We start from the raw sequence: 27,083 nt of genomic DNA, 5'->3' as shown, positions 1-27,083 counted from the left end.
AGTGCCTCGGCGGCGCGGCTGCCCTGACATCCCCTGGATGGTTAACACGGGGCTTATGCGCTGGTTAACAGGCTCCGAGCTGCTCAGCGACTTGTTTTAAGCATTTCTCCCTCGCTCTCGCTTTTAATCTTGTCTCTAGTGGCGTGTGTAGGGGGGAGGACTTTATTTCCATTGGCTAAGCGCTCCCTTCCCACCCACATCCCTTCCACATCACCTTGGTGTCTCCCTAAATAAAACCAGCCCTCCTTATCGCCTGGAAAAAATCAGGAGCTAGAGTTTGAATGGGTTTTATATAAACACTCACCCCTGCCAGTGTGCGGCTGGGCTCTCAGGATAAACTCGTCTGGCCTGATGCTTGCCTGGCGTTCTCTGCCTTGAACAGCAAGGTATAATCAGAGTCCGGGACTGGGAACTCTTCCCTGAAATTTGATCAACCTGAAGCCAGTTGCGGAACTGCACAGGGTCCCGATGGACCTCAAGGAGAGTCCCAGCGAGGGCAGCCTGCAACCATCTAGCATTCAGATCTTCGCCAACTCCTCCACTCTCCATGGCATCCGCCACATCTTCGTGTATGGGCCGCTGACCATCCGGCGTGTGCTCTGGGCTGTGGCCTTCGTGGGCTCTCTGGGCCTGCTGCTGGTGGAGAGCTCCGAGAGAGTGTCCTACTACTTTTCCTATCAGCACGTTACCAAGGTGGACGAGGTGGTGGCCCAGAGCCTGGTCTTCCCAGCTGTGACCCTTTGCAACCTCAACGGCTTCCGGTTCTCCAGGCTCACCACCAATGACCTGTACCACGCTGGGGAGCTCCTGGCCCTGCTGGACGTCAACCTGCAGATCCCCGACCCGCACCTAGCTGACCCTACAGTGCTGGAAGCCCTGCGGCAGAAGGCCAACTTCAAACACTACAAACCCAAGCAGTTCAGCATGCTGGAGTTCCTGCATCGCGTGGGCCATGACCTGAAGGATATGATGCTGTACTGTAAGTTCAAGGGGCAGGAGTGTGGCCACCAAGACTTCACCACAGTGAGTACTTTGTTTTCCGATCACTCTTGCACTTGGCCCTCTGCAGAAGTGGTGCGCCGGAGATCTCTTCCTTGTTTGGGGGTCTCCTTGTGTTACGAAGCAGGAGAGAGAGCAGAGCAGCTGAAGGCCAAGAGGGTAATTGGTGAGAGTTGTAGCAAAGGTTACCTACCCGAATGGAGCACTGTGGTCTGTTCGGATGTGGATGGTGACAGGGGCTTGCGGTGGGGTCACTCTGCCAGATGTGCTGAGTTGGCTTCCTTCCAGTCGGAGGGAGGAGGCCTGTGTTGTCCGTTGTCCAGGGCATTGGTGTCCGAGCTGTGTGATTGGAACAGCTTATCATTGATGAGGTGGCATCCTCTCTCTCTCTCTCTCTCTTTCTCTCTCCCTCTCCCTCTCCCTCTCTGCTCGGAAGTGGCATCAGACACTGCATCCTGTGGGTTGGGCTGGAGCTAAAGCTGTCAGAGAAGGGGGAGTGAGGCCCCCACAGCCTGGATGGCTCCTGTGGCTTGGGGAGCTTGCTGGAGCAGCCAAAGCTGCAGAGGTGTTGAAGGCTCTCTGCTGCCTGTTCTGGTGTGGATCCTGAGCTCTTTGTGGGGACAAGGAGAGGCTGGGATCCCACCTGGTCCAGTGGAAGGTTGAAGCAAGGAGCTGTCCAGAGTGGTTGGGCAGAGAGCAGGGCCTGGGTGGAGGCACATGTGCAGGTGGGCAGTGAGATGCCTGTGAGGGAGACCGGGTCCTGGCAGCTGGCTTGCCTAGGAGCTTTAGCTTGAACCTCAAGGCTCGTTTTCCCTGTGTACAATTGTTTTACAATGTGAGTGCGGAGGGAGGGGCTGGAGAGGGGGTAAGCAGCTGTGGGATTGGAAAGCCTGAAGGGAAGTGGGGAGCTGAGTAAAAGAGGAAACACAGAAGGGGAGGTGGCTTACAGTGAGAATGGAACTGCGGGAGGGGGCTGAGAGAGCAGGACGGGAGGCCAGCTGTTGTTGCCAGTGTTCTTGGTCCAATTAGTGGACTACTAGGCATAACTTGGCATAACAGGTCCGACGGCAGCTGCTGACTCCTCCACACCGCCAGTCAAGTCTGGGGCATTATGGGCTGTGGGACCTTCCGGAAATCCAGTGTAGCTGCTTCCCACAGAGCTGGTTTGGGGAAGAAGGAGGGTGTTTGAGTCCCAATGCCTTGAACTGAAATGTAATCGCAAGTTGGGGGTGCAGGTACCGCAGTGCCAAGGGACTGAGCTGTGTCGTCAGCACTTACCTGTGGCCCTCTCTCTTTCAGGCATCCTCTACCTTCTTTTTCCAGCCCCTCTCTGGTTCTCCTGCCTCTTGCTTTAAGGTTCTTTTAATGCCACAACTAGTCTCTGCCTGCAGCCTCTGCACTGACTGTGGGCTGTCTCTGATTTAGGAAAAGCCCAGAGTTCTGGGGGCACTGCTTTTCACAGCCCATGTGCTGGAGCTCTGTTTCCTGGGGGAGCCCTTTTGTATTTTTTCCCTTTTAAGCATTCTGAGCAAGAGCACAGCAAAACCAGCAGTAGCATCTGCTGAAGAGGAAGCCAGCCTGAGCTGGAAGAAGGGACCAGCTCCTCTAAATGGAGCAAACAGGACCCTAAAACATGTCATGCACAAATGATGTCTTAGCTGCCCTGGGGAGTGATGGAGAAAATGCCTCATTCTTGGAGGCTGAAACGGTCACTGATTTCTACTCCATGCTTCCTACTGCCTGGCAACGCTTAGCTTCACCACAGTACCATGAATCTCAGAAATGCATTCAGCTGTTCCTCTGTCTGCCTGTGCACATATGGAACACACAGATGACAGAGAGTATGGCACTGAGATGCTGCAATGTTGGACTGAACCCTTAGGCATCTTCATGACTGCACATCTAACTTGTGGCTTCCTCCGTGCATTCGGGTACAGGTTCTGTTTAAAAGGGAGAATTTCTGACCACAGGCTTCTCTCTTTCACTTTGGCTGTCATGTGATTTGCCAGGGTCCCAAGATGCCAACGATTGGTACTTATATCTTTACCTGAGCTTTTGACCTACCAGGATGCCTCCCAAATAATGAAGTTGCCTGTGGATAAGATTTATTACTTAGTTAGTTGTATGTCCTTATCTGCCATTCTCACCACGATCGAGATGGATCTGTTTGTGTGCCTGTCTTTGGACTGGCCCTTTATGCATGACCTTTTCCAGAGCTCAAAAAAGGGTGACCCTCAGTGATGCTCTTCCACGTGTTCAGGGAAGGCAGACAAGGCATCCACTCCAGAAAAGCTGGAGGAGACCGTGGAGGCTGGTTGCAGTGAGTAGCCATGCTGAGCCTCTACACGACAGCATCATGCCACGTTTGTTTACGACCTTGCAGTGAGGAGTGATCCTTCTGGCTCACCCTTGGTCTCCTTGTGTCCTGTCGGCCCTGGGTGGATGCATGCTCATTCTTGGGCTCCCATGCCAGAAGACAGCTGGGGACTTGAGCAGTAGTTGGAGAAGCCAGCTCACTAGCCCTCTCTCAGGCATTCTGTCTTCTGCATGTCCCTCTTGACACGCTCTTGTTTACAAGCTCTGCCTGGGGTGCACTATACTATGCTGTCTTCTTCCTCTAAGTGCTGTCTTTGACTGCCTTAGTAGAGAACTTAAGTGCCGGGGAGAGGGTGTCATAGGTGGATGGCTTTTTTTTTTTTTTTTTGTATTTTTCTATACAGTAAGCATACCTAGTGGCATCTCCAGGGCTAATGATTTAGCATAAGCTTCCTTATTCCAAGTTCTTAGCTGGTGTGCAATGAAGTGCGTAATACCCTTTAATTAGGGAATAAGCCATGATTCTAGCAGAGCAAGACAGTCTCTTCGCAGAGACTAAAAGATCCTGGGAAGCCGGGTGAAAAATGCCACCTGCCATGTAAACAGGTGTGCTCTATACACAGGCAGGTACATGTTAGCTCTCACCTGGGACAACTTGACTTCAAATAGGCATGTTTTCTTTCCTGGGAAAGAAAGCCACAGAAAACTTTGACTCCAGGATGTGTTCTTGGAGGAGATGACCTGTTACCTGGCGTGAAAGGAAGGGGTGGAAATTTGGATGGAGGTTGTGTCTCTGGTGATGATGCCGCATGATCTGAGTTCAAGACTAAGAGTAGGAAGACAGAGGTTTGAAGTTTAGTTACATCAATTTCATCCTTTTTCTATTTTTCTATGGGTTTTATCTTGCATCCTCTCTAGGTCCCTGCTTGCTCATCTAACATGTGATAGTGATGATGTGACTTTCTAATTCAGAGGGTTATTGGGAGGATGAAATGTGAGGTAGAACATGTGAAAGCCCTTTTGTGCATATCTCCAGCTGTGCAGAGGCAAGGTGGTTATTACCAGTATTAGTAGGAGGGTTATTGTCCTGCCTACCGGCTCTGTTTGCAGGAGGCAGACTTGACGAGTAGCGCTAAAAGGGTGAAATCATCAAGTGGCCGCTTCTTTCTCTGGAGCACTGGGTTCCAGCCCAGGCTCCATGAAAGAGGCCCTCTCTGATGGGAGGTCATAGTTGGATGCAGTAGCTGACTGCTACTGATAGATGCCCCCCACCAACCAGTACCTGCTTCAGATGGTTTCTTTGCTCTTTGCATTGGGGTTCACTGCCCCCAAATCCAGGAATGCAAATGACACCTGTTTCCCCTTTAATCTAATTTTTGTAGTTGTGTGTGCTTGTACTGTAAATATGAGATTTCTTGGGAAAGATCTTTCTTCCTTCCCTTACCAAAACAAAAGTGCAATATGAGACTTACTTGGTGGTCCTGTGTAGATGCTGTTGACCTGCATCACATAACATCATAGAAACAGTGGAGGTGAAATTTAGAGAGCTCTTGTCTTTGAGATTCTTGAGCCAGATTGGATGGGTCGGCAGCTCATGGAGCCTCATTACTTCTTATTACGCAGGGAGTAAGATGGGTGTGAAGAATGTGGAATTTTTGGAGAGATCTCGGTTGGAATTCCAGACTTTGACACCTGTTTGTTATGGAGTCCTGGGCAAGTTTCTTAAGATTGTTTTTACCTTTTCTAAAATAAGAGCAATAATAATGACTTGGAATCGTTGTGGGCGGTGCCTGCCCTGCTTAGGAACCACACAAGAACTGTGTGGTGAGCCTGAGCTTGGTGCTAAATTCCTGCCTCCTAGTGCAGACAGAGCTCCTCCAATTGTTTTATCCTCTGACTTTAACAATAGTTTTGGAATGTGAAATAGGAAGAAAAGGGCTAAAGGTGTAGGGAAAGTGGGAAGGGTAGGAGAAAGGTAATAAGGGAAAAGAAAAAATATGAGAAAATGAAAAAATGGAAATAAAGTGTTTGTAAATGGGGAGGGGAGGAAGGGTGAAGGGAGGGCAGGGACAAGGGGAAAAAATGAGAACCAAGATCTATCGTGTAAAGGTACAAGATCCCAATAATGAATGTAACTGTATTTTATACCTAGAATGGACCAATAAACTAATGAGAAAAAAATACAAAAACCAAAAAACAATAGTTTTAGAGCCCCAGCAACTGCTGTGTGCATGTGGGATTCTTGGTTCTCCTAATTTGTTAAAGTTGCCCTTTGCTCACTGCCTTCCTGTGCACCAATTCTGCTGCCTAAACATCGTCTCCCTCCCCATCGTGTTGGCTTCCATGTTATAGTTCACATGACCCAAATCACCCCCAGGAGGTGTGTCCTCCATGTTCAGGGATCAGGTAACTTGTGCAGTGCACATATGGCTTTTCTCACCCCTAGTTGTCTTGGTTCATGAGTGGCCCTTCCACTGCTGAGGGATTAAACAGAGCACCTGCTGTGCAGTGGTGGTCGGCACAGGCTAAACCCGAGCCGTTCCAGAGTCGCAGCCCACCTCCACTCCCCTCCTGGTGGCGGCTGGTCTCTTTCCACATGGATCCCGCATACATTGGGCCCAGTACAGATCCCATGCAGAGCAAATACGCAGCAAGGGCTTGTTGATTCGATAACACTTTTTGTTCCCTGAAGTGGCCCAGGATCCTAGCTCATGGGTCTTGCTTACTTTGTCTCTTTGCCTTTTGTCCCTATCTCCGTGTCTATGTATCTTGGTGCTACTTATCCTTCATGATAACTGTTGCCTAAGACAACTGTAGCCTTCTCCAGGAAACCAGTGTCTGTCCCCTCCCTATGACCATAAGCTAAATTAATCTCTTCCTCTTCTGTCTGCTAAACAGCATTTGGTTTATTCTTCTGTCAGAACAGGCATTATGGTTTGCATTCTGTGAGAATTATGTAGCGTTTGAGCTAAAATGGACCTTAGAGATCAGTAAAATTAATTCTTGAGTCTTAAAAATGTTAAATTTGTTATTAAATTCATAAGTAAAAATGGTATATATGACGGTGGGCAGCATGCTATTTGGTATATGTATGTTGTACAATGGCAAAATGAAGCTTGCATGCACATATAGTATGTGTGTGTGCATGCGTGTGTGTGTGTGTGTGTGCATGTGTGTGTATGCTGAGAACACATAAAATATATTCTCTTAGCAACTTTCAAATATACAATACTGTTACTAAGTGTAATCACCATGGTGTACAATAGCTCTTTTGAAGTTATTTCTTTTGAAATTTTGTATCTTGTGATCAGCAAGTCCTTCAAATCACCTCCCCACCCCCCACACTTAGCCTCTGGTGATCATCATCTTATTCTCTGGTTCTTTGAATTTTATTTTACTCTATTTTTAAAATAATTTCACATACAGCTGATATCATACGACATTTGTCCTTCTGGACCTGGCTTATTTCACTTAGGAGAACTAACAAGTTCATCGATGATGACATAAAAGACAAGATTTCTTATTTTTCTATATACATTTCTATCTCTGTCTGATATATATCACATTTTATTTATCCATTTTTCTGTTAATACACACTTAATATGATGGTTACTGTGAATAATGCTTCAGTGGGTATGGGAGTACAGATGTCTTTCCTATATACTGATTTCACTTCCTTTGGATGTATTACCAATAGTGGGATTGTGAGATCATATGGTAGTTCTATTTTCAATTCCTTGAGAGATCACCATCCAATTTTTCATAATTTCTGCACTCATTTACATTCTTACCAACAATGTGCAAAGGGTTCCCTTTTCTATACATCCTTGCCAACATTTGTTATCTTTTGTTCTTGGATGATAGCAGTTCTAACGGGTGTGAATTATATCTCATCGTTAACCACTGCTTATTTTTGCATACTGCATTTTTATCTCTCTCTACCTTGAAAGATGGTATGTCTTCACTTATCTTTGTGTTCTGAAGACTTAGAACTGTGTATTTCGTGGCTCTCAAAATGTGTCTTTACAGTATCTGTTAAGTGGGCTTGAAGTTTTTTTTAAAGTAAGGTGACTGGTTGATATAAAGTGAATACCTATTGTATGCCTTCCTTTTCAACAAAGTTACCTAGGATTTCACCTGCATTGGGATAGTTTGTCCTATTCCTGTCATTCTTTTGATAATGAACTTTCTGATCATAGAAGCAACCCATGCTCATTGAAGAAAATTTTGGAAGCATAAGAAATAATAAAGAAGGAAGAAAAATTGACCATGATCTCATATATTTACATGTATTATCTTGCCATTTGGGGAGTTTCTCCATTTAGCCACATAATGTATGCTAGTGGGGCTGGGATTATACCTGTGTATCTGGTGCCACATTTACTAAATAGTACACTCCTAGTCACTGTCAATTTTATCTTCTTCTGGGGTTCACTGGGTGGACTCTTCGTTCTTAGGAAATCACTGGATTTTAGAGTCACAGATGAGCACCAATTACTCTCCTTTGATGATACTTTATTAATGATACAACTATGCTTCTATTTGAGGTCATCTCAATCACATCATTTTTTGTATGTTTATGAAGATGCACTGGAGATTGTCCCCTCGCCCCAAATCAGACATCCTGGTTGGAGGCCAGCTCTGTTACTCCATGAATCTCAACTCTCAGTCAACCCTGATTCTCCTTGTGTGACCATGCACACTGCAAGCCTCAGCACACAGATGTGGACCCTGACTCTCCCTGACTTGGGAAGTCTCAAGGTTGCAATTAATGCAGATTTGATGGCTTCTCATATTCCTAGGATGCTCTGTAGTCTTGTGAGCTTTTGATATTCCCTTAGAGAAGGAACCTTTGTCACACTGGGAAAAAAGCTCTTATGGCGCCAGTTTCTGGTTGGGATCTTATTGTCTGTAGAACCTTAGGTTATGTGCTCTCTGAAACTAATGCTTTCATGGACAAATTTAAGGTTAGGCAATGATTGTAAAAACTGACATTTCTGATGACTCATACTGAGGCAGGAGGTAGCTAGAAGAAGCCAGAGAGAGAGGGAAGGGCCTGCCTGGAAGCCCACTTTCTGGACTATGCCTGAGTTAAACTGTGACCCATATCCAGGATTATCTTGGTCTCCATACAAAAGTAATGAGCTAACCCAGCTCATAAATAATGACTCTCTCGGCATACACCCATTGGTCTTCAGTAATTCTTGGCCGATCCTGGCCCTAACCACAATGTCATTACCCTTCCTCCTCATTTTGTGGCCTTTGGGAGCCATAGAAGGTCCTCCAAATACCATAAAAATGTAAGAAAACAAAACAAAACAAATAAACAAACAAAAACTCCACCATCAGTTGAAGGGAAGAGTCAAGCTGCTTGTTGGCAAGAGTAAAATTTCAGACTAAACCTTCAATCCCACCTCTAAACCCTAATGAACAGTTAACACCAAGCATCATCAGATCTGGAGCCCACTGGTCCATGCCCATACAGAGGAGCCTGCTTTTGCTTTCAATAAATCTTTGATCTTGCTGCTTTTTAAGTGTCCCGCTCAGTTATTCATTCAGGACACCAAGAACTTGAATAGGAACCCTGATCTGATAACAATGCCACCTACATAGAAGGCTCTAAAGCTACTGGATAGGTTCAGAGTTAATGCCCAGTTGCTTATTGGATGAATCCATATGCCCCTTCCTCTTTTCTTGGGAGTTCTCAGACCTCCAGAACTACTGATGAAAGAGGGTTACCTGGGAGCTTAGAACTTGGGAACTCTGCTTTTTCCCTCTGTATGTAGTGGTTCTCTCACGCTTTTTTTCCCTATAGAAAGTCCTTTCCTTAATGAAGAGTTGAATTCTAGAACATTTTCTATAAAGTTAACTTAGTTTATTACTGATTTCTATAGGAAACACTGAAATGTGATTCCCTCTCTAAGTGTAACCCCTCAAAGCCTAAATTGATAGAATTTAGCATTACATTTGCCGTTACAGGTGGTGCTTCTTAGCATAGTTCATGTTTCAAAGTACCAAGCATCCGGTTCCTCCTGTCAGACTGAAAAAAATACCACTTGAGTCTGGAGACACCTGCAAGTTTGTTGAGAGCTTTCTCTTTCTTGACCGTTGATGTTTGATGGAGCCACATTGAAATATGAAACCCGACTAGCCAGGTCACTTGACCCATGACTTATATAACCTGAAACAAACGGCGTGTGTCACTCCTACAGGTTTGAAATCCCATACATCACATTTCTCCCATGAATTTTTTTTGGGGGGTACCAGGGATCGAACTCAAGATCTTGCGCTTGCCAGGCAGGCACGGCACCTTTGAGCTACATCTCTGGCCTCCCCCATGCATTTGACTTCAAACTAATCCATACAGATTGGGCTTAGTGGCTACTGGATAAGAAGGTAGCTGAGACATGCAGATGCATGTGCCTTCATTATTTGGTAAATCTGAAGCTTCTGGTAGAAGCATGTTTACCAAGTTGAGCTTTATTTTTGGACCACATATCCCAAAGTATCATACCTTGGATGCTGAAACATCTTTTCATGGCCAGTACTTATTTTTCTTATGTTTTAGTTACATTCTCTATTGATTAACTCATGGACATTGAAATTTACACTGAGAATAAATTAAGCATGTAACAGAGAAGGAGTATATTTGCCTGCATTTATTGACCTCTGTTGATTGATTTGTACAACCTTAGGCAAGATAATTAGCCTCCACAGGCCTCAGTTTCCTCATGTGTAAAATAAGCAAGCTGATCTAGGTGGTTTCCAAGGACTTGCCAACCTTTACAACTTTATTACAATAGAATGTCACTAAAATTTGTTTTCTGAGCCCACATTTGTTCTTTGGAATGAAACTTATTTGGGGGCTGGGAGGAGCAAGCTGATTTTCTATTTTAACCAGATACATTTATCCACATTGTTTATTTGATTTTATTCCCAGATTTATAAAGTGGAAGCAGCACCACTTAGATGTGCTGAGTGTCTGGAATAGATATGGAAGGCACCAAAATGTACTCTCAGAACCCAGCTATGGCTGGAGCTCATGAATCCAATGGGGTGTGCAGGGGGTGAGAGGCAGGCCCATTCTGGGTCTTACATGTATGGATTAGCATGGACATCTGTGGAAGATGCTGTTGCCCTGTGCAGATCCCCTTTACTTCTGCTGTAGGTAGAATATCTCACAGCTCACATCAGCCCCCTTCAAAGAGGACTTGCCCTTCGTTGACTGGTGCTGGCTCTCCTGGCACGAAGTCAGAAGTTACCACCTCCCCACCACCTGGGGGCAGCCAGTGGCTGGTGACTGAGGGGAGCACAAAAATGCTGAGCATCCTGCCTCAGGATGAAACAGAGTAGTGCAGTCACACTCCAGAGCTTCCTGTAGAGTCAGGCTAAGCTGGACTTCTCCTGAAACCACACCTCTGCTTACCTTTCCTCCCTGGTGATCCTGATTCCTTCCGTGCCTCTGGGACTTTTCCTGAGAGCAGTTCCTCAATGAATCACCCGTATAAGAAACATCGTCTCTATTTCTGCTAGGAAACCTGACCTGTGAACCCACTATTTTCTGCTTCTCCATCTGGTTGGTAACATGGAGAAAAAGCTCAAGAAGGAAACTCAAGCTGGGTCTGAAAGAAAGAAATACCTGTGCTTCAAATCTTTTAAACCTTGGACTTTCTGGACCTGTGTCTTCAACTTGCAGACTTAACAACACTTAACAAGGGAAGTTTTTCACAACTCAAATGAGAATCACTCTAACTGGGATTCACTACTTTAGGTATTATTGATTTATTCCTCTTTGGATTTTGTTCTTTTGTTGCCCCAAGACAGCCCTTCCCAAGGAGCTGAGCCATCCCTACATTGCCAGCTGCTGTGTACACTGAGCTGCTTACGTTCCAGCTCACACGGTTACCAGCGCCCGTGTTCCCAACACTTCCCAAGTCTGCTCTCTCTGAAAGCGTCCTTTGCCCAGCTTGCCCCACCCCATCTTCCCTGCCAGTCTTCCTGAGTGTGCATCAGCCTGGCTCCTAGCCCCAGGGATGCAGCTCCTGCCTTTGATGTTGGCAGTGGCTCAAGCACATCTCTAAAGCAGGAGGCAGCAAGAGATGGATGCTGACCAGAGGTGATGAACCTTATATGTCGCAGAAACCATGAGTGATGAGGAGTGTGTGAAAGGACTCAGACTGTTTAGGCAGAAAAGCGAAGTGGATGACTCAAGGGCAGTGGGATTGCTGTCACCAAACACTTGGAAGACAATCACAGAGAAGAGGAATGGGGTTTTCTCTGTGTGAGGCAAGAGGGCAGGACAAGCACCAGCTGGTGGGTGGGGAGTTCAAAGTGGTGGCACTCAGCTGATTGGAAGGAGTTGTCCCTGGAGTTTAGAATACCCTGTGCCTTGCCATAGGCATTATTGAGGCTGAGGGACTGCTGATTGGCAGTGCTGGGAACGAGGATCGATATAAGGTAAAGGGTTGGATTTAATGACCGCTAAAGTTGCTTCCAATCCAGAGAGTGATTTATTTCCTGCCTCAATAGAGACTTCAGGTCGGAAGTGAGGGCCACTGAAGGATGGCATTGAAAAGAACCAGTAAGGGATGCAAGCAAGCTCACCAAGCCCAGTGGAGCACCCCACTGCCCAGTCCGGCACAGCTTTGGGGCTAAATGCTTTGGTAGTCAAGAATAAGAGTGATGCCCCGTGAGAGTCTCTAGATACAGAGGAGTAGATTATTTCCTTTGGTCCAGAGTGAGTACAGGAGGAGCGTGAACAGATGGTGGAGCCAGGGACTGGAGTGACTGTTCAGTGATCTGGGTCTCCCAAAGAGTGTATGCACTGCTCCTTGAGAGGCAGGCCCTCTCAAGGAATCTGTGATAAATTCTAGGAGCTTGCTCTTACTCTAGATAGAAAATCTGGGGTTTGTGTTGGGTGTGGCCTGGTGCCATGTGGAGGGCTGGAAAGAGTGAGAGGTAGGAGGATGAGAACTAAATCTAGAGTCGATGGGACCAGAGATAGGCTCTATCTCTAAGAGCTGGGAAGGGAGCTAATCTGTTATTATGGTTGAATGTGAGCTGCCGTGGACACCCAGACTATGTCAAGAATAGCTCTTGCCCAACACTGTGTAGTTCACAAGACCTGTTAATGATTGCTGACATTTTTTGGAATATCCAAGAGAGAGTTCTAAGAGCTTTACATGGAATAAATAACTCAATCAGTCTTCACAACAGCCCTCTGAAATATGTAGTTCATTTTGCTTTTCTTTTTAAACTCGGGAAACTTAAATGACTGGCCAGCAGCTAGAAAAGGGCAGATTTGGAGTTTATACCGATAGGTAGTCTGGTTCCAGATGATTGATTTTATTTTATCCTGTCAGAATTCAGGTGATGCAAAATATAGCAGCCCATCTGTTTCAAAGTCGAACACAGCCAGACTGAGAGATTTAGTGACTTGCCCAAAGTCATTCAGCCAGAAAGTTGGGGATAGGAGTTTGTGTCTTTTGGTTCCCTTTAAAGTGTTTCTTGTGAAGTGTTGAGGTAGGTGAAGTCAAGCTGTATTCACCAGCATGTCTTCAGATCTTAGTGCAGAAGGGCTGGAATTTGGGCCCAAGATCCCTCTATTTATCTGCCTCTTCCCTTTGGAACAGGATCCTGTAAGCTGCTGGAGCTGAAGCAGAGGGAGAGAATGTGCAGAGTGAAGGGTGACCCCACCTATAAAGCTCAGGTGTCCATGGAGCCCCGTGTCTCTTACCTGCAGTCCTTCTTCTGTGCAGGTTAACAGAGAGGAGGCAAAGGCAGCTCTTTCTGGCTGAAGGGTGAGTGACGACTTCGGGGCTGTAAGACAGCATTCCAGCTTTTTACAACAAGATCTTCCAGCTACAATTTAAGCTTTAGAGGAGAATGAACAGCACAGATACCATCCAAAGGCTGGTTCTCGAAGTAGCTGAGTAAAAGGCCTGGCTCTCTGATGCATGTGCCGGTCATCGAAGGTTGGCAGCATGCAAATTTGTTGCAGCTGGTTTCACGGGGAGCACTGCACATCAGCTTTGCAATTTAAAACTTTTCCTTTCGAGGGAGATATGGGCATGGGATCCTGTAGCATTGACTTCTGCACATTACAAGCACCACACCTTTGGAGCTGGGCGCGTGCCTTTGGTGCTCGAGTTTCCGCCCTCGCTGCTCTGCCCTTGATTTTGGAACCTCCCTCCTCAGAAAGGCACAGGTGGAGGGCCCAGCAATTCCACAGCACCCTCTGCGGGAAAGCTGAGAAGGTGGAGAAGCCTCTTCTTGCCAGGATTTAACACTTGCTATTTTTCTCCCCACTTGCCAACAAGGAATCTCAGGGGTCCCACTTAAGGAACTCAACATCACTTTCCAGATATGCATGTGATTCTGCCTTGCTAGTTCATTCACCTCCACTTCTCCTTATTAAATCTGACTCTGGGTGGCAGAAACGATGATTTTATGAGAAACAGATGTGTCTAAGAAACCAGGTGGCAAGAACTTGGCATTGAGTGCTTCAACTTCTGTTTCTGAATCAGTGACTTGATTTTTAATGTCCACTCAAGCATGCTCTAATGGACAAATTTGCAGGTAGCAGTTGGAAAAAAGCTGGGGCTCTAGAACGAGACTATCAATTTACGGACGATTTTATTGACCTTTTTATTATACACTACAGTTGTATAATATTGGGATGACTTTGGCAAAGTTATTTAATGAGATTTGGGGAGAAATAAATAATTTGTAAGCTCTGTAGCTGAGGTGGCCACAGCTGGTGTGAATCTCTTCTCCTGCTTCCCTCCTTATCTAATACAAATTTTCTGACTTCTAATACAGCACCGTATTTTTCTGCCTTCTCCTTTCTGTTGTGTGGACAAGAGGTTTTGTCTTGGGATCCTCTGGACTGTTTACTTTTGCATTTTCTCCGCCCTCCATGAACAGAGTGATAGAAAGTCCTCTCCCTGGGGCAGGAGTGCTTGGAAGGGGACCCCGAATATCTTCTCTTCTAAATAGGGGAGTTTCAGGTTCCCACCTTCTCTGTGGCAGCCCCGAGAGATGCCCGTTTCTCTTATGGAGGGTGAGAAGGTAGCTGATAAAAGCAGAGTGTCCCTTATGGAGAGAAAGCAGCAGACTTCTACAGTGTGAGTCAACGCTACTGCTGCCTTCCTGGAATGATTTTCTAGCAGAACACCTTCCATTCCCTGGGCCTGTTAGCTATTTCAGGGACATTTTAAGTGGCTATTAACAAATGTTGAATTATGGCTGCAAACCTCTGGGAGTCGAGTGACATTCACATGAATCACAAGTGAGCTCTGTGCAGTCAAGGCTGCCACCATGGGCTGGGATTAAACAAACAAGGGCCATTGCTCCCCCAGGAGCGACTAGGCAGGAACGCCATTCTGTGGGGCATGTGAAGCACGACACTGTTCCAGGACACATGGTCTGTAGCTACAGGGCAGGCAGATGCTCTCTGGTTTGCAGAGAGACATATTTCAGTTTAATATCTGGAAAAATTTATCAACATTCAGCACATCCAGGGGTCGACCAGCCAACCCCAGGGGCTCTCAGAAGCCCAGTATATGGATCCACTGACTCAACAAACACTTTCTGGATGCACTGTGCTCAAGAATATTTGAAATAAATAGTATCCAGATCAAGGATTCAAGAAGCTCACAGTCTAGCAGGGAGGCAGAGTAGTGACAAGGTTGATTAGTTTACACTGAACAACCAAAATTTGCACAAGGTGCAGTGGCAATGTAGAGTAGACTCTGAAAATCTTTCAAAACAAGATATAGTTATATTTTTCTTTAAGAATTTATTCTGTAGCTGGGTGTGGTGGTGCATGCTTGTAATCCCGGCACTGGGGAGGCTGAGGCAGGAGGATCGCTGTGAGTTCGAGACCAGTCTGGGCTACATAGTGAGTACCAGGTCAGCCTTAACTACATAGTGAGACCCTGTCTCCCCCCTCCCCCCCAAAAAAAAGAATTTCTTTCTTCTTTTTCAGCTTTAATTGAGTTTATTGGTACATTTTAGGGATACAGTACAGATACATTCATTGTTGGGATCTTGTACCTCTGCATGACAAGTCTTGATTCTCATTTTTTTAACAATTTCAGTCATAAATGTTCCCAAACTTTTATGAAGAATTCCTCTGTATCCTTCACCCAGAAGCTTCCATGATGGCTCAATCATGTCCTTTGTGGCCAGAGTCCCATCCCAGAGTCGCCCTTCCCACCCAGAGTCCGTTTTCCTTTACTCTGAGACTTTCTCTGCTTCACCTTGATTTCCATGACTTTGACATTGTTTTTCAGCTCATGACCAATCATTTTCACATTGATCTTCATTGTGGCTTGTTCTGTGTTCCCTCTTGCTTAGAATCAGATTGAGAATTTTGGGCTGGGGTTCCACAGAGCTGGGTGCCTATCTGAAGGCCCACAATCTGTTTTTTTTTAAAAATATATTTTGTTTTTGTTTTTGAGACAGGGTCTCGCTATGTAGTTGAAACTGACCTGGAACTCACTAGGTAGCCCAGGCTGGTCTCGAACTCACAGTGATCCTCCCGCCTCAGCCTCTAGAGTTCTGGGATTACAGACATGCACCACCACGCCTAGCTGTTGAAGGCCCACCATCTGAATTTGTCCCAGTACTGATAATATTAACTTCTGGTCACTTGATAAAAGTGTATCTTCCAGGGAGAAGCTGTGAGACTCTGAAATTCCATTTATCGTCTCTGTTTCACCTTCTAGTTTTATCATGCATTGATTCTTCTTGCCTAAATTACTACAGTGATCCTTGCCAAATGGTGATTTTCTAATTCTGTCATTCCTTTTGCATTTGTCAGTTAGCTTTCTAAAATGCAGAAGAGCTTTTTCTTCCCCTTTTTTATTCATTTACTTATATCAGTGGGGACCCATAGATTTCTATTTTATTCAGTGTGATATACTCTGTTAGCATTGTCCTTTATTTTGAAACTCTAATTCCCCTGTTATTGGGGTGGCTTTTCCTGCTCGTGTTGTCTATGTCCTTTTGACATGTCCCTTCATTCTGTTTATTTTCTGGCCCAGCTAGTAGTCCAGGTTCATCTTCATTCTTCAGTTCACAATCAGTCACGTCTCCAGCAGCGGCTGGTTCACTGCAGTGGGAAACACTATTTAGAACCAAGATCTGAGTTCTAGGCGAACTCATATTAGGCTGCCACCACTCCCAGGATTTCTTAAAGGACAGAGCCAAGACATTTACATATTCATCTCCATCAGCATCCCAAACCATGGCTTACCAATTCCAGTCTGACACCATAGGCTTTATTCCAACTTCTCCTTTTCCATACTGGTCACCCTTCTCTCCAGTAATAAGAAAACTGTGTCTCATGATCCTCAAACTGTTAACTTGCTAAACTCCCTTGAATGGAGTCCATTTCTGTCCTGTTGGGCTAGCACTCTGCTTGGATGCTCTCCTCTCCTGGGCCTAGTGCCCACTGGACTGCCTCCTGTCCATGTCAGTCCTTCCTCATATGTGCTCTGCCAGCTATTAAGCTGCCTTCCTTTAACATTCAGATCTCCTATTTGATTCCCAAAACCTTTGTACAAAACCTTTATAACTTCTAAAATTCAGGTTCCACTGAGGATAGAGAGACTCAAGATTCATGTGTTGCATTCGGTTATCCTTTTCTTCAGAAAGCTCACTCCCAACATAACACATAGTTACAGTCTTTAAAAATAGCAGTGTTGACATAAAATTTTCATCCCCTGCAATCCACTCGTATAAACAGTCTGATTCTGTGATATTCAGCACAGTCTCTGAGTTGAGAATTTTAGAACTATCTGTACCTGTTAGCAATCACCTCTCTCCCTCAACTTCCTACAAATTCACTCCTCTAGCCCCAAGTCATCATTAGTCTACTTTTTCTCACTATAGATTCACCCGTTCTGGAGATTTCACACAAAAGCAATCATACAATACAGATTGCTTTCATTTAGCATGACATCTTTAAGGTTTATGTATTGTGTAGCATGTACTAATATCTCATCGCCTCTTATCACCAAATCATATTTCACTCTACAGATATACGACGTCTTGTTTATCTAGTCATCAACTGATGGGCCCTGGAGTTATTTTTATCTTTTGGCAATTATGAACAATGTCATTCTTCAGACTTCTTTTAGTATTGACTTTTGAAAGAAACCAGACCAATTGTTCTATTCAATTATTTCACATCACCCATCTGTCTAATTTTGCTGTGTAGTATCAATTGTCTTGCTCCTCCCTCCCCTGAATTTCTTATTAAATAGGATTTAGGTTTAAGAACTTGATGAGACTTGGGTTAATGATTTTTAGGGAGAGGAGTTTACAGATAAAGCTGCACCCTTCATACCATGTCATCCTAGGAAGAACAATTCTGTGATTGTCCCACTTGTGGAGATGCTAGTTTGGTGCTAGTTTACTTAGGTCTGCAACTGTAGGTCCCTCTGCTGTATCCTCTCCCATCCTCAAATCATCTTCCATCATCAGATAATGCTATGGCACCCTGTAAATGCTCTCTTTCTCTAATATTGGAACCTGGATTAACTATTTCATGAGAGGTTGCAAAATTAATACTTAACCAATTCTATCGTTGTTTTTCTACAGTTGTTTTCTACATTCTTTTGTAAGGAAGAGCTTTCGCTCACCAACTGGATCAACTAGAGTTCCTCCTATGGTGGTGCAGGCTAAATGCTTATTCTTGTCCTTTAATTACTGGTTTTTGGGAGATAGAGTTGGTGTAATAATTGCCAGGCTGGGCTTTGAGGGATGATTAGTTCTCAGATGGACACAGGATAAGGTATGCACCAGAGGCAGTTGAACAATGGCTAGAAAATGACTGTGGGTGGCAGAGGCGAGGAAAGGTCCCTAGGACTCCACTTAGCTGTAGTCAGGGCAACCACCTCTCCTTCCAGATCTCATGATGTCCCTGGCAGCATGGGGATCTTCATCTCTCACACATGGCCCTCCCTAGTCTGGAGTCTGGGCTTGGCTGGAACAGAGATGGCAGGCACTAGAGTTGGTGGAGCGGGGTTGATCTTTATTGTTTGTTTTTTACCTTCATATCCACTCACTTCACTGGCTTCTTCTCTGAGCAGAGCACAATGTTTCTGCTGCCTTGTGTGCGTCCCCAGGGAATTCATTCAGCCAACTGCTCAGTAGGAAAGGGAAAGAGGAAGTAGCGCAAAGGGAACTCTTACCTGTGGATGCCATTTAATTAAAGCAACTGGATAAATTATGGAGGACAAGACTTAGTGAGCATTTCCTATGTGGACTGCAGATGTTTTAGTGCACTGCGTCTTCTCGGTGGCACCACAGGTGGCACCACCTGTCTCACCTGGACTAGGTGACAGAGGCTGGAAAGAGTTGTAAAGGACTCACAGCCACGGCCTCAAGTGCTCCCTTTTCCAGGCAGTGCATGATACCTGACCCTGCAAGCAGAGGGCCATGGGGCATCTGGCAGTTTTACATCCTCCTGCCTGGAGCCTGTGTCTTCCTGGACAATTGTATAATGCACCAACTCACTGGCTTTGTGTCCAGAGAGAGGGACTTGGGGTACAAAAGGAGGGCCGCACAATTCCTATGTTGAAGTTTTAAACTCCAAGGTGATGGTAGTAAGAGGTGGGGTCTTTGGGAGGTTCAACATTGTCTCAGCGATGATGGGAACAGGGCCTTCGTGCGTGGGATTAGTGTCCTGTAAAGAAGACCTGAGAGAGACTGCCCTTTTGACCCCATGGGAACGCTGCTAGAAGGCACCATTTACAAAGCAGATATCAGGCCCTCACTTGATGCTGAACTTTTAGTATTTTGATCTTGGACTTTCAGCCTCCAGAACTGAGAGAAATAAATGTCTGTTTTTTTTTTTATAAGCCATCCAGTTTATAATGTTTTATTATAGCGGCCTAAAGAGACTAAAACAGGAGCGAAGTGGGTGGTGATCACAGAGGGAATAGGCACTCAGTGGGCACAAACGTGACTGTCCCCAGGAACCCTCAGCGTCAGGTTTTGTCCCTACCTGCAGCACTGGCCTGGTAGTTCCAAACAGAATCCCTTTGGCCAGCTTGCCTCTGACACACCTTCACGGAGTCACTAATTGTAATGCATGCTAATGAGCCTAGAAAATTAACATAGAATATGGTAATGATAATTTCAATGGATGCATTTAAAGCTGCTTCCCTGGGAAAATATAATTTGGTCTGTTTTCTGGGAAGGCATCTCACAACCAAACAGCATATTGGGTTAAGGTTTCAACTGTGGAGGACCAAAGCATACTTACAATGGCTAATTAATTTAATCTGCTATTACTTCGTTCATTCATTCATTTGTTTTGCAATTCTGGAAAGCCTGCTTTATTTGGGTTGGATAAGGAATGTTTCTGACCCTTAGTAGAAGCTCATATTTTTTTTGCAAGATGCCGATATGTAAGCAAATAATTTTAATTTGAATGGATCATGGAATAATTATCTGTGTGTGCATGGGGGTTATTGCAGAAATGGCAATGATTCATTCCAGCTGAGGAATTGGAATGACTTCATGACAAAGGGGACATTTTAGCTTGGCCTTCAAGAAGCAGAGTTTTGATAGGTGAAAGGAGCAGAGGAGGACAGTCCAGGACAAAGGAAAAATGTCATGAGGCTATGAGACAGATGGGTGCAGGGTAGGCAGAATGTGACCTGGAAAGAGAAAGGAGCAGAAGACACTATTTCAGGGGTAGGCCAGAGATGGGCTGTGGGGAGCCAAGATGTTTGGGTATTGCAGGCAATGAGGAGCTTATTGAGAGTTTGCAATGACATGGTCATATTTTACTCCTTTTAGAATAATGATTAGCAGCATCCTGGTTGAGGATGGTTTAGGTAAGAAAGGTATGGTCTCTGAGTGTTTTGCTATAATATTATTACTTCAAAAAATGAGAGTTCCATTTTATTGGTTCTTCTGCCTATTAATTGTATCTCTGTGGAAGTCAAGTTGTTGGTGCGAATTACTGATTGTAGAATGTGAGGTAATAGGTGAGGTAGTGAAAAGCTATTGTCATGTGTTCAGAGAATTTATCAGGGCCTAGAGGGAAGATTTGGCCTACGGTCCTCCATTTTGTCTGCACATTGGGACCACATAAGAAGCTGTGAGAACTGAGGAGGCCTAGGTCCCATTCCAGAGATGACTGGGATGAACTCTGTGTATCCAAGTATTCATCAATAGACAAATAGATAAACTATGGTACGTATAAATAATGGAATATTGTTCAGCCATAAAAAATGTAACGCGGGATTTTACATTAAGTGACCTAAGCCAAAGACAAAGGTTTCATGACTACTTCGTTTACAGGTGAATGCTAAAAAAGTTAATGTAGATGGAAAGAGTAGACCAGTGGTTACTAGAGGCTGGTAAAGGTAAAGTGGAGGGAATGTAGAAAGAGATTGGTTAATAGGTTCAAAGTTACAGTTAGGCGGGATAATTTCTGGTGTTCTATAAAGCTCATTAGGGAGAATGCTGCTACCAGTCATTTACTATACAATTTGTTTTGGAATAGCTAGAAGAGAGGATTTTTAACATTCCCACCACAAATGATCGATATCTGAGGCAGTGGCTGTACTACTCACCATGATTTGATCATTACATATCACCTACAGGTATTGAAAGCCTCACTAGTACCCCCCCCAATATTTATAATTATTATGTTAATTAAAGTATATTCTAAAATGATAAAAGTTTACTGGATTAATTTATTGCTCAGCCAGGTTGAAAACTACTGGCAAGAGAAGCCAGCAGCCTGGAGGATTGGAAGCAGAATCTACACTGGGCTTGATGCTTGGAAGCCTACCATGGAGACAAAGGCCCCGGATGTGGTCATCGACTTCCTCCTACTCCAGCTCATCCTCTGGCTGCCATGTTCATGTGTCAAGGGTCCCCCTGCCAGCAGGCAGGCCATTTGCAACTGCTTGGCTGGGTTAGACCATATGGTTCTTGGCTTGGGCCAGTCAGGTTATAGCTGGCTGAGATTTGCTGGCCAGAACTCAGAGAAACTGTGAGGCTCTGTTCTTGGAACTATGAATCAAGAGTTTTCCAACCCCCGAGCAGGAAAAGCCTCCATGTCAGGAAAAGCATCCCGTTTGGCCTTGGAGCTCTGACAAATCAATATTTGGGAGCTTGAACTTCACTCCCTGGTTGCCAATCTCTTAGGGGGTTGGATATAGCTGTCCAGTAAATTAGAATTTAAAGTTCAGAGTATTATTGTTTTACTAAGTGACAATCAGCAGGTACCCCAGGAGGTACTGCACAGGTGTGGAGTCAAAGTCCAGAATTCAGAGTAGAGAGTAGTCCTTCTCTTCGTGTCTTCCAGGAGTGACTGGCTGCCCGTCTGTCCATCAGAGTGATCATGAGCAGGGAGGCCTTCCTGCGGGGATCAAATCTAACTGATCTTAGGATCAGCATAAATAGACTTAGGTGTTTCATGCAAACTCTCATGGAGAAATGGTCAGGTCACTTGTTGACCTATAGCCTCTGTGTCATCAGTGGACTCAGGGCAGAGTCTCACTTCTGAACTTCTGTGGCACTCGTGGCCCGGGCTGTGGTGGCTCTTCCAGTCTCACTTTCACACGATTGCCTTCACGTTCCTCCCTCCTGTTTTTCTCTTTCCCTCGTTACTCAGGTATTGCGTCCCGGGTCTTTGACCCATGTTTTCTCTCTCTCAGGACAATGTGCACAAGCCATTAGATTTTCCCTATGGACCTGATTAAGGTGGCTCTCCAGTTCTCGTGAGAGGAAAGGTGGTCCTTGCTGGGTACTTTGGGGAGTTCATTTAGGCCATTAGCAATGAAGAATGAATGTTGTACCTAGGGTGAAAGGAGGGGTCACAGAGGGACCTGAGACCCCCAAATTCCAAGTGCAAATGAATTATGGTTAGAAATTCCCTAGCCTCTGATGCCAACATAATCTGTGGTTTGCAGGAAAAAGTACTGGGCACATAGTGGGTGGCTTGCACAAGGCAGCGTGAGGCCCAGGAAAGCTGTGGGATCCCTTGGCTGCCTCTCAAGGACAGCTTCACCTGCTGGTGCCAGGCTTTACAAGGCTCCCAAAGCCAGGTGGACTCCAGGCTTGTTGGCACTTTGCATGACCTGGCTCTTGGCCATGCATGTAGGAGTCAGCCTCCTGGGCTTCTGTCCCACAGCCCAGAGCCAGGGCCGCTCTCAGAGAGCAGGCACTGATGTTCTGCCACCAGATCACTGGAGCCAGGCTGCCCCTGGGCCTGCTTCCCAGGCACTAGGGATTCCCCAGATGTGGTTTCTTTAGGAAAGGGGAAGGGAATGGAAAAGAGCCAATATCTTTTGAGTGTTACCACAACACCAAACCCACCTACCCAGAGAAACTCTCTTTCCCCTGCAGCATAAAAAGAAAAGCAGGGTAAGAAGAGAGATATGTGTTCATATTCTTTGTCTCTAGAATGTAAAATAAATAAATCATACATATATATGGAGAGACAGGCAGAGAGAGAGAGAGAGAGAGAGAGAGAGAACATTTAATGAAAATCAAATAATGGACATACAGCACAGGGCTTAGCACGTCGTAAGTAATACATTTTTGGTCCATTTTCTTCCTCCTTTACACAGATCATTTTAGTTCATTCTTAGAATAGAGGAGGGAGGCAGGTACTAAATTGAAGTCAACCAAATCAGGTCTCTGATGGGTTAGGAAGAGGCCTTGGCCCCTCTCCAAGGATACTGTTTCTAGGGAGGCCTTCACTCTTGGGAACCCACTGGGTCTCTAGATCTTAGCCTTGCACACAATTCTGGGTGAGGGCCAAAGTTGCCTTGCTTCTCCTGAACCATTGCAAGTTACAGGAAGCATTCATGTGTGTTGATAACCTGTGGCAACATGTTAATTGATAACCCACCCACTGTGGTAAGGAAGGAAGGCATGACTCTTGCTTTGCAGGGAAGGACATTCAAATTTAAGGAAGTTGTAAGACTTTCTTAATGTCAATCCCTAGGAAGTGACAAAGTCATATCCCAGCTGAGACTGACCAGACTATCGCCGTCTTATTCGTCTTGGTGCCTGCCCCTGTAGAAAGCCTACAATTCTCCTCCCTGAGAGAGCCCTTAGATAGAGTTTCTGAGGAGTAGTCACATTCCAAAACAGCAGCTATCATGGTCATTAACATTACCAGAAATGTTCTCCCCAGAGAACTAGAGTTCCTCAAAGCCTTACCACCATCCAGAGAGGGATGGAAGGGCCAGACCCAACATCACCTACCAGTAGGTCACACTGAGGCTCTCAAATACTCAGCCCCAGAATCTCAGCCCCTCTTGGGCCTCACCTTCACCTGGTTCTGTTGTCCTCAAAGCTAAGCCCCACAGTACTGATGTTCCTATAACCCACGCACCTCAGCATGTCCTCAGCATGACTCCATTTCTGAGTGGGATTAAAGGGAAGGCATGTTGAGCACCAGGTTTACGTATCTCTGTCACTTTTGTGGCTGTATGAAATATCTTCAGAGGGTCTGGGGACAGGATTCAGGCTCAGTCATCCATTCCTGCTGCCCTCTGCCTATGCTATCAGGGGACTACACCTGGCTTCCCCAGGGTTAGTAGGGTGACCAGCAGACCTGAATCAGGGCCAGCTGTGCTCTGAAGCCTCTGTGACTGAGCTGGGGCAGTGACCTTCATGTGGCTATTTATAGGTCCTGATGGTCCAAGGGGCAGGAGCTCTGCTGCTACTGATGCAGGGTGACTCTTCTGGGGCCTGGGCAGTGGAGCTAGGGCTGGAGATTTATTGAGAGAGTCTGACCGCTGACTCAGAATGAGTGTTTCTAACAGGTTTCTCCCTGGCTTCTCTCTTTAGACCCCATTATTCCCACTGTCAGGTGGCTCCGTCTAAAGCACAGCGCTGAATACGTCAGTACAGTTGCCTGACCACCTGTGGCTCCTCTTGTTTTCTGCATTTCCAGGTTCGGTTTCCAATGGGCAAGCTTGTCATTCACCCCTCCTAAATGCTCCCTTCCCCGCTGACCCTGTGGCTCTGCACACCCTGTTCACCCTCAGCATGTAACCCTCTTCTCTCCTTTAGCTTCCACGTATCATAAGTCATCACCAGCGTCCAGTTCCAATGCTCCTGTGCTCATCTCTGATGACGTCTGCTCTCTCTCCCTTGAGTGCTTTGGCACTTTTTACCTCTGTTAGGACATTTACCACAGTGATCTCATAATAATCTATGTTCACTTATAAACTTCCCCCGATATCCAAAAGCATTTATTGAGTATCTACTGTTTTTCCAGCAATCACTAAGAGATGCATGGGTTAGAGGAACACCGGTAATGAGGGGCTTAGCTTTCAGAAGCTTGCAGTCTAGATAGGAAATGAACATTCTAATAAGTTCACTAGAGGTACCCTGGAGCGAAATTCTGAGTCTAGAATAGGATTGTGGGCATCAAAGCATCTCAGAGGCCAAAGGCACCTTTGGACAGGGACCATGTCTTTCTCGTCTCCCTCCCCTTCTAGGGCCTGGAAGGTGCTCAGCAAGTGTGGTTTTGTGAAGAGGCAAATCTTGATTCTCCTTTCCTGGAGTCCCTTTCTCACTGTCCCAGCGCAAATACTCAATGTTGTGATCATTTGCCTCTCCATGCAGGTGGGAGCCCCAGGAAGTCAATGGCTGAATCTCATTCATTCAGAGCTTGTGCAGAATGAGGGGCTTGGGGGAAGTCATGGGTGCTGGTAACTGTCCTCTAATGGTTCTTCCTTGGAAGATATGTACAAGGCTCAGTGAGATCATTCTGTCTCTAACTGGGTTCTTTCATGATGTGATGAATTAATCTGTCATCCCTACAGACAGCCCAAAGGGTACAGAACCACTCTAAAATGACAGAGTGCAGGTTCTCGTGGTGGGTTCACTGTCACCCAACTGGGTCCCTGGCTGTTGGATATGCTGTCTGCTCCACTAGGCCAGCTTCCTGCATGGCTAATTGCACCCCTCCTACCTTATCGGACCCCCTTATGAGGAAGAAAATGGTGGGTCTGGGAGGAAGATGTCTCACATGAGCTTTGTCTCTGTGCTGCAAACATGTGCTCATAAAAATATATAAAAAGAGGAAATTAAAAAGGAAAACTAATTGTTGGAAGAAAGTGGGCGCACCTTGAAACCATAATGTTAAGTGAAATAAATCAGACATATAAAGACACATAAACATGACTATCACAAGGTTTCCCTTATATGAGATACCTAAAGTGTAAATAAAGAGGAAAACAAAAGACAGAGAATAAGAAGTAGGGAGAGAGATCTCTCTCAGGTGGAAAGAGGATCAAGAGACGGGTGGATAGGAGACAGAAGAAAGGGAAAGGGGATGAAAAAGAGGAATGAAAATGTATTACATATATGTACCAGCTCTACACAAGGAATATAAACGTTACGTACGATACTCATGTACTAAGGAAAAATAAAAGTGTTACGGTGAGAGACACATCACCATTAACTTCCTTCAAAATAACCCCCACCCCTGCTTCCAGCTCACTTTACTCCATCATTCTTGATACTTTCTGAAGCAGCTCTGAAAGTCCTCTTTTGTCAGCGTCATTTGTGCCATCCTGGCTGCCTACATGGCCTGAATCGATTCAAGATATTTATCTTTCGTGGTCACATTGACTTGCAGAACAGCCAGAAGTTGCACGGTGCCATATCGGATAGGTAAGGTGGGTGAGGACACCCTATAACATTTCTATGAACCTCTCTTTCTTTTGGATGGAAGTTGGAAGCTGCATTTGCCTTAATTTTGATCACACCCCATAAAGACACATGTGAAAGAGGACTTTCATAATTGCTTCTAAAAGGGGCAGGAAGGAGGGAATAAGTGGGTTCATAGTGAGGGGGGATATTCTGGAAGGGGATTCATGGCGATGTGATTACAAATTTAAACCTTCACTGTATATTTTGATCACTCCTTGTGATGTGCAATGATGCTCGTCCTTAGCCAGGAATCTTTCAACATCCAGGGGAGTATGTTTGGAATTATCAGTCCCAGGCATCAGATAGAACATGGCCTTTGAGACCTCGGTATAGCCCATGCTATACACATCGGTCAAATGAATCATGTCCTACTAGGGTTCCCAAAGTGGATTCTGCCTAAAAAGCATTCTCCAGAGTTTTTGGATTAAAAAAAAAAAAAGAAAGAGGAAACCAGAAAGAGGATTCATACTTCACATCAGAGAGAAGGCAGAATCTTCTCATAATGCCCCTTAAGAGCAGGTGACAAATCTGGTTACCCTGTAAGGAAGATGCATTCAGGAGTGGTCTCTGTCTGTCCTCATTCAAAGTGAGGCAAAACCAGTGAGGACTCAGTGGAGAAAGGCTGTCACTTGCTCAGAGGTATGTGCTCCACTGACCTCCGCTGTGAGATTTAGCCTTAGAGTCCTTATTCTCCCCGTCACAGCCCTTCAGCTTTGGGGATGGGCTTCCACATCACTCTGTGACCTGGCCTTCAGGTTGTTCTCTTCCTTTCCTTTATGCTGTTTACTTTGCTGGGGAGTCCGGGAATTCTCAACACAAAAAAACCACATGGGGATACAAAAATACAGCTAGCAAAACTTCAGCTACCAGGAATGAAATCAGGATTTCTGGTGGTGGGGCCAGGATACAGGGCATTTTTATAGCTCTTCTGAGGACCTCGTGGGCAGCTAGAATGAATTAGAATGAAACCTCACTTCCCCTCTCTAGCTCTCTATGGAAAAGGAAAAAGCCAACCACAAAAATCAGCTTTAATTTTTTTTTTTTTTTTTTTTTTA

At 45.3% G+C, this 27,083-nt stretch overlaps 1 protein-coding gene and 1 long non-coding RNA gene across 3 annotated transcripts in view; one reads left to right on the top strand and one right to left on the bottom strand.

Annotated features, from left to right (window-relative positions):
- The window catches only part of LOC117285870, a 6,066-nt gene extending 5,689 nt beyond the window's left edge, over positions 1 to 377 (bottom strand). Inside the window, exon 1 of the long non-coding RNA XR_004516962.1 lies at positions 305 to 377. This is a non-coding gene — a long non-coding RNA (uncharacterized LOC117285870). The remainder of the gene's footprint in view (positions 1 to 304) is intronic.
- Asic2 (acid sensing ion channel subunit 2) overlaps positions 54 to 27,083 on the top strand; it is a 1,045,529-nt gene continuing 1,018,499 nt past the window's right edge. The window contains exon 1 of one of the 2 annotated variants that reach the window (XM_033762895.1): positions 54 to 1,023. In XM_033762895.1, coding sequence (XP_033618786.1) covers positions 469 to 1,023 — 555 coding nt within the window. In that variant the 5' untranslated portion in view covers positions 54 to 468. The remainder of the gene's footprint in view (positions 1,024 to 27,083) is intronic. The other variant, XM_033762894.1, reaches the window with a different exon arrangement.

The sequence above is a fragment of the Fukomys damarensis genome, unplaced genomic scaffold, assembly GCF_012274545.1.
Source record: "Fukomys damarensis isolate Sample0158 unplaced genomic scaffold, DMR_v1.0_HiC HiC_scaffold_13, whole genome shotgun sequence".
Classification (NCBI taxonomy): Eukaryota; Metazoa; Chordata; class Mammalia; order Rodentia; family Bathyergidae; genus Fukomys; species Fukomys damarensis.
This window is presented reverse-complemented; position numbering and strand designations above follow the sequence as displayed.